The sequence below is a fragment of the Simochromis diagramma genome, unplaced genomic scaffold (assembly GCF_900408965.1).
Source record: "Simochromis diagramma unplaced genomic scaffold, fSimDia1.1 OVJJ01000692.1, whole genome shotgun sequence".
Classification (NCBI taxonomy): Eukaryota; Metazoa; Chordata; class Actinopteri; order Cichliformes; family Cichlidae; genus Simochromis; species Simochromis diagramma.
This window is the reverse complement of record NW_024387485.1, coordinates 427064-434570: the sequence shown is the minus strand read 5'-3', so window position 1 is coordinate 434570 and position 7507 is coordinate 427064. Positions and strand designations below refer to the sequence as shown.

General features: G+C 51.4%; 1 protein-coding gene across 1 annotated transcript; it reads left to right on the top strand.

Moving 5' to 3' along the window:
• The first annotated feature begins 2251 nt into the window (after positions 1 to 2251).
• On the top strand, positions 2252 to 4873 carry LOC120724533. Its single transcript, XM_040016763.1, has 2 exons — positions 2252 to 4066; positions 4611 to 4873. Exons 1-2 carry the CDS (start codon positions 2597 to 2599, stop codon positions 4626 to 4628), a joined length of 1488 nt encoding a protein of 495 aa, XP_039872697.1. The 5' UTR covers positions 2252 to 2596; the 3' UTR covers positions 4629 to 4873.
• The last annotated feature ends 2634 nt before the right edge of the window (positions 4874 to 7507 follow it).

Genomic DNA, 7507 nt, shown 5'->3' with positions numbered 1-7507 from the left:
AGTACACTTTTGCCTGTCGAGGAGTCTGCACTTTGGGTCCTTTTCCTGCCTGCACACAGCCGATCAGCCGACAGAAGATCGCGACCAGAACATGGACCCAGCAGACGTTGAACTGCACAAGCGCCGGCAGGTAGCTCTCTCCCAGCTTGAGGAGGAGCTCCGGTGGAGGCCATGGCTCACCCCCGACTATGGGCACATTTTTCATGGGACTCGTTTAGCTCGGGGGGGGTCCCCGGAGATGCCATGCTGCTTCGCCTGCACTTGTGCTACCTACACTACAAGTGGGAGGTCTTCGTTTCACTTCGGACACGCATTCCTCGCTGGAGACACAGCATTACTCCTCCCGAGGAAAGCGGCGCCCACGCCGCCGTCATATGGACACTTCTGAGCAACCTGTGGTGAGTCGAAATAACTACATTTCCCACACTGAGCCAATAAACAGAAAGGACTATAATCTCACCTCAGATACCTTCGGGATCTCTTTTCTCGATGATGATTTGGATTGGGATGCCAGTTTTGGTTTAGCTCCTCACGAGCTAGTTAATGACAATGTACATTCTTCTGAGACTTGTAGTTCTAAGACTGTTCATCATGGTGGAATCAAGCTAAAACCTAAAAAAAACACTTTTGCCAAGTCTGTTTTTTTCTGAACCTGGCCGCATACATTCTGGGACTGTGGAACCTGTTAACTCAAAGACTGAGACTGTTAGACGTGGTGGTAGCAGGCTGAAAAACATTTTAGATGAGTCTGTGTTTGCTGGGCCTGCTCCTTCGCCCCGTTGTTTTCCTGCTCCCAGGGCAGCTCGGGCCCAGCATTGCCCCACACCTGTTTCTGTCCTTGCTGGAGGCTCGGGTGAGCCCGTCCAGCAGTTTTCCTCAGGTTCCGTAGACACGGAAAACCTTGCTCAGCCATCTGCTCATCCACCACCTCACCCACCATTACTTCCATCATTACAACAGTCGATACATATTAAACTTCTCTCCATAGCTCAGACTTTAGCTCGCCTATCAGCTCAGTCACCTGCTCAGTTCTCACCTCGGTTGTTTGCTAGTCACTGCTCGGTGACATTCGTCTATCCTGGCCTGAAAGGAGACGCTACCAGTAGACTGCAGCGACAACTGCCAGCATCTGAGGTAGACTCTCTCTGTCTCTCTCATCATGGTCACCTAAATGCACAGTAATGGCAGGTTTTGTAATAAGGCAGATCACGCTAACATAATATGCACTGTTAGTTGATTATTTACCAGCTGCATTAAGGGGAGAGGACGTGCAAACGTTACCGCTGCTGCTGGGTTGAGATTCACGAGTCTGGAACGGAATTAAAAACACGACATTCATTTAAGGCCATCGTGTGTTTTGTGAGCAAATGCTTTTGCATATTCGTAGTGTTTCCTCCCTTAAATGAAATATCTACTTTGCAAGTGTTGCAAGTTGCCCTGTTGTCATCCGTTCTCGTAAAGTATAACCAAACTTTTGAGTGTTTGAGCCGCCGTGTTTCCTGCCAGGTAAATGACGCTCTGCAACATGGTGACGTCATTCGGAGAGACTGGAATCGATAAGGGAATCGTTTGCAAAAATGACAAACAATTCCAAGGAATTGAAAGAGTGGGAACCGGTTCTCAACAAGAATCGGGCTTCGATACCCACCCCTAGCTAAGAATCTGTATTTATTACTGATGCTCATTTGGGAAACAAAAACACTGTTAAAAAAACTTTAGTCTCTTGTACAGGTGATTTTTTTTTTTTGTAGACTTGATTGGTCAGTAGTTGCTGACTACAAAGAATTTTATGACAATGTTATTGTTCTATAAGCATTAATGTATACTTCAAAGACCTGTGTGACGGAGTTACACCGTCCCGAGCCGCCGACAGCTGATCTGGGCGCATACACGCACCACCACCATTAGTTTTACAAGTACCGTGGCGGCGCAGCTTTTCGGCGACCGGGCAGATAAACCAAAAAGGGGTGAGAGGTATATCTTGAGCAGCGTAGAGGGTGGCCAACATATTTCCCCACTTACCTGCAATAGAGCCGGTCGCGGAGACTCGCTGGGATCGCCGATTATGCGGGATTATGCAAGCCGATGGGGTGGTGTTCCGGAGTTTAAATAGTGGGTTCGCGCGCTTGAAGGGTCACGTGAACTGCATTATTCTTTTGGTTCGTTTGGTGTTATTGTGAAACACTGTAGGCTGCCTGGAAGTGGCCATAAATGCCTGTATATACATATATGTATTGAAGGACTACAGCAGGAAATAAGCTGAGGGGGAAAGACGGTTTGATAAAAGAAATAATAAAGAGATGACTATTACGCCTAGTGGGAGGGGCTATGGGGTATAAGAGAAGGCGGTCAGGGCCCGCCTGTTGTCTTTTTTCCAGTGAGCTGTTACAGAGAGGGTAACATGCAGACTGTGTGTTGTATATAGAGGTTTGTGCTGACTTAAGTCAGTTCTATTTTCTTTGTAAATAACTCTTTGTGCACCTGGGAGGCCGGCAAACTAAATAAATTATCCACATTGAATGCTTTCCGACTACGCCTGTATTTGTTCGGGAGAAGTTTAGGAGAGGACCCCGCGACATATGGTGTCAGGAGTGGGATGGCTAGTCGGAAGAGGAAAACGCGCCTCCCAGCTAAGCGCACAGGGCTGCGGTCTCAACAGCAGGAGCTTTTGGTGGAGAAGACCGCAGAGGAGCTGGCATGGGACACAGTACCGGCGTCGTCTTCTTCAGCAGAGGAGGAGGAGGTTCCCGGCAGGATTGGTCCAGAATTGCCTACAACGTCGACCGCAGCACGTGACCCAAATGGAGAGCTGATTGCAATGATGAGGGACTTCCTGGCGGGACAGCAAAGGAGAGAGGAGGTTTTTTTGGCAGAACTCAAGGGGCTGAGGACTGTTTCCCCTCCCAGTGCTCAGCTGCACTTAGATTTGGCTGGTCAGCAAAGTCCGGTCCAAGCACCAGCCGGAGCAGGCACCACAGCAGCAACGGCCACACCAAGCACTGCAACAGCAAGCAGCCCCAGAATGGTACTGCCTACACCTGCACGTCAAAGAGGATACCGAGATTCCCCAGCAGAGGTTCCCTCTCGTCAGTCCCAAGCAGTGACCAGCAGCCTCGACCAGTCAGGCTCAGAGTGGACGCGATCTGCGGGGCCAAAAATTCCACCCTATCAGATGGGGGAAGACATTGAGAACTATTTGTTGCGCTTTGAGCGAGTGGCCAAAACCTGGAGATGGCCAGAGAGTGAATGGGCCTGTCGTCTAGTTCCACTGCTATCGGGGAAGGTGTTGGAGGCTTACACTGCAATGGATGAAGAAAGAGCCCATCGTTATGAAGATTTAAAAGCTGCATTGCTAACTAAATTTGACATTTCCCCTGAAACGTATCGGCAGAGGTTCCGATCTAATACCGTTCCACCTGGTGAGAGCCCGACAGAGACCTATTATCGCCTGAAGGGCCTTTATCGGCGCTGGATTCGACCCGAGCAGCATACGAAAGAAGAGATGGGAGAAGCCATCATCTTGGAGCAGTTAATCCGCGTACTTCCAGGGGAGGTGAGGACCTGGGTGAGGGAGCATGAGCCAGCAGAGGGACTGACCGCCGCCAAGCTGGTGTCACAGTACTTCAATGCGTGTAAAGGAGCACCACCTGCACGCTCATCTGGGACGCCACAGCGAACCCCATTTCCATCATCGGGATTTCCGAAGAGGGAGAGCAACCCAGGGCCACCCGAAAACCCCAAGGTATCCAACGTACGAGGGCCGGGTAAGGACTTTCTTTGTTATTATTGCCAGCAGCCAGGCCATAAAGCCTCGGTATGCCCTATCCGGAAGGCTAAAGTCACTGGTGCCTGCTATGCACCCCGGCTGGAGATGGAGCCCACAAGGGTCCAGCCAGGGGATGTGCAACGCTATAAAAAAGTGAAGGTCAATGGTCAGCTGGCTACTGCCTTGCTGGACACTGGTAGTTTTATGTCTTTAATTAAGCATAGTTTGGTACCAGTGAACAGTGTGGACTATAGCAGACAGGAAGAAGTTTTATGTGTGCATGGTGATAAACATCCATACCCAAAAGTGGAGGTAACAGTGACTATTAATGAACAGCCATACCTGTTGTCAGTTGGGGTGGTACAGAACTTGCCTGTAGAGGTTATTCTGGGGATGGACTTGCCTGTACTCATGGATTTGCTGCAAGAAAAAGAAGAACCGTGGACAGAGACTGAGATGGGGGATAGGGGGAATGCTAAACTAAATGTGTCTGGCTCAGTGGTCACTAGAGCCCAGGCGAAGGCTGGATGCCAACCCTTGCCAGACTTTGACAGTAGTCTGTGCGAGGGTGGCACTAATGGGCCAAGAAAATCCCGCCGCCAACGCCGCTTTGAGAAGCAGCTATGGTCAAAGGGGCCGGACACTAAGAACATGAAATGGGATGTGCCAGAAAATATCACTTTGTTGCAAAGGGAGGATGAAACGTTAAAAGTTTTGTTTGCTAATGCGACTGAAGGGGGAACTGGGAAATGGGGAGGGAAAGAGAAGTTCATTGTGGACAAAAATGTGTTGTATGCAGTTGACGGTGACCACCAACGGCTTGTGATACCTTCTAGTTGTAGACCCCTCATTATGCACCTAGCACATACCCTCCCCTGGGCAGGTCATTTGGGTCGCCAAAAAACCTATATGCGAGTTAGTTCACATTTCTTTTGGCCGTCAATGTACACCGACATACAAAAATATTGCCGTACATGCCCTACCTGTCAGAAAACATGTCCAGCTCGCAAGTCTGACAGGGCCCTGCTACAGCCACTTCCGGTCATCTCCACCCCCTTCCGTAGGATAGCTATGGACATTGTGGGTCCTCTGGTAAAAAGTAGTCAGGGTCATCAGTACATTTTGGTGGTGTGTGATTATGCGACTCGTTTCCCAGAAGCGTACCCCCTGCGTGCGCTCACGGCCCCCACTGTTCTGCGTGCATTGGTACAGCTGTTCTCCCGGGTGGGGATACCAGATGAGATTTTGACCGACCAAGGGACTAACTTTACCTCTAGGTTGATGCAGCTCTTCCACAATCAGCTAGGCATCTCGGCCATCAGGACGTCACCTTACCATCCACAGACAGATGGGTTGGTGGAGAGGTTCAACCAAACTTTGAAGAGGATGTTGCAGAAGTTTGTGTCAGACACTGGGAAAGACTGGGACCAGTGGCTACCCTTCCTGCTGTTTGCGTACAGAGAAGTTCCCCAGGCTTCCACTGGTTTCTCACCATTCGAGCTACTCTATGGTTGGGATGTGCAGGGGCCGTTGGATCTCCTCCGGAAGGGTTGGGAGTCTCCTGCTTCTGCTCCAAATGATAAAGGAGTGGTGCAATTTGTGCTGGAAATGAGAGAGCGGTTGGGGAGATACCATGAAGAGGCCGAGGTTAACCTGCGAGACGCTCAACGAAGCCAGAAGACCTGGTATGACCAACAGGCCCGGCAACGTGAATTTCAACCTGGTCAAAAGGTGTTGTTACTTCTCCCCTCCGCCAACAGTAAACTGCTGGCGAAATGGCAAGGGCCATACACAGTTCTTCGCAGAATGGGGCCAGTGACCTATGAGATTCACCATCCTGAAAAGAGGAAACAGAAGCAGACTTACCATGTGAATCTCCTGAAAGAATGGGAAGAGCGTCCCCACCAGGCCCCTGCGAAAGCTCTGATGGCAAGAGAAGTGCCAAGAGAAGGGAAGACAGAACCCGAGCAGGGAGCCGATCCAATGTCTCCGGTGCTGACTCATCTACCCCCACAGCAGGCTGCTGAGCTACTCCAAATCCTTCGGGAGACTCCATCGCTGTGTTCCGTTAACCCCGGCAGGACCACCCTTGTCGAACATGTGATACGCCTAAAAGAGGGACATCCCATCCGCCAACGTCCGTACCGGGTTCCACAACACTTAGTGGATAAGCTGCGACAGGAGGTGGAGAAGATGCTGGAGCTTGGGGTGATAGAGCCGTCCTGCTCAGAATGGTGTAGCCCGGTGGTCATCATCTTCAAGAAAGATGGCTCCCTCCGCATCTGCATTGATTTCCGGAAGCTTAATTCCATTTCCGAGTTTGATGCCTACCCCATGCCTCGAATCGAGGACTTGCTGGAGAAGATCGGAGCGGCCAGGTACATCACCACCTTGGACCTGTGCAAAGGGTACTGGCAAGTGCCATTGGAGGAGTCTTCTCGGCCCTACACCGCCTTCCGGACACCTGCCGGCCTGTTCCAGTTTACGGTGATGCCATTTGGCCTTCATGGGGCACCGGCCACCTTCCAAAGGCTGATGGACAAGTTGCTGCAGGGGTGTGACCCCTATAGTGCCGCCTACCTGGATGATGTAGTGATCTTCAGCAACACCTGGGAGGAGCATCTGCAGCACCTGTCCGAAGTCCTGGGAAGAATCCATAAGGCAGGGTTGACCCTTAACCCCTCTAAATGTGAGTAGGCACGGCAGGAGACCCGCTACCTTGGCTACCGAGTGGGCAGAGGTGAGGTGCGCCCGCAGGTGGACAAAGTGGAAGCTATCCAGAACTGCCCTCGGCCACGCACCAAAAAGGAAGTCCGGTCTTTCCTGGGGTTGGTGGACTGGTACCGAAGATTTGTGCCCCAGTTTGCAACTATTGCGGCTCCTCTTACTGCATTGACCAGCAAGAACCAACGGAATCCGGTCATATGGACAGCGGAATGTGAACAAGCCTTCAAAGGGCTGAAAACCTGCCTGTGTACGACCCCAGTTCTCAGGAGCCCAGACTTCAAAAAGAGATTTCTGGTCCAGGTGGATGCCTCCAAAAGCGGCCTGGGAGCAGTGCTGGCCCAAGGGGACCCTGGAGATGAGCATCCGGTCCTATACCTCAGCCACAAGCTGCTGCCACGGGAGACCAACTACTCAACAGTGGAGAAGGAGGCCTTGGCTATTAAGTGGGCACTGGAGAAACTCAGGTACTATTTACTTGGAAGAGAGTTTGAGCTGGAAACTGATCATCGAGCGCTCACCTGGATCCATTCCATGAAGGACCATAACAGCCGACTGACACGCTGGTACCTTTCACTGCAGCCTTTCAGATTCATCATCCGTCACAGACCAGGCAAGCTCAATGTAGTGGCAGATTATCTCTCCAGGTTGCCGCACATCGCCAACCTCCGGGTGGAAGGGGATGATGTGACAGAGTTACACCGTCCCGAGCCGCCGACAGCTGATCTGGGCGCATACACGCACCACCACCATTAGTTTTACAAGTACCGTGGCGGCGCGGCTTTTCGGCGACCGGGCAGATAAACCAAAAAGGGGTGAGAGGTATATCTTGAGCAGCGTAGAGGGTGGCCAACATATTTCCCCACTTACCTGCAATAGAGCCGGTCGCGGAGACTCGCTGGGATCGCCGATTATGCGGGATTATGCAAGCCGATGGGGTGGTGTTCCGGAGTTTAAATAGTGGGTTCGCGCGCTTGAAGGGTCACGTGAACTGCATTATTCTTTTGGTTCGTTTGG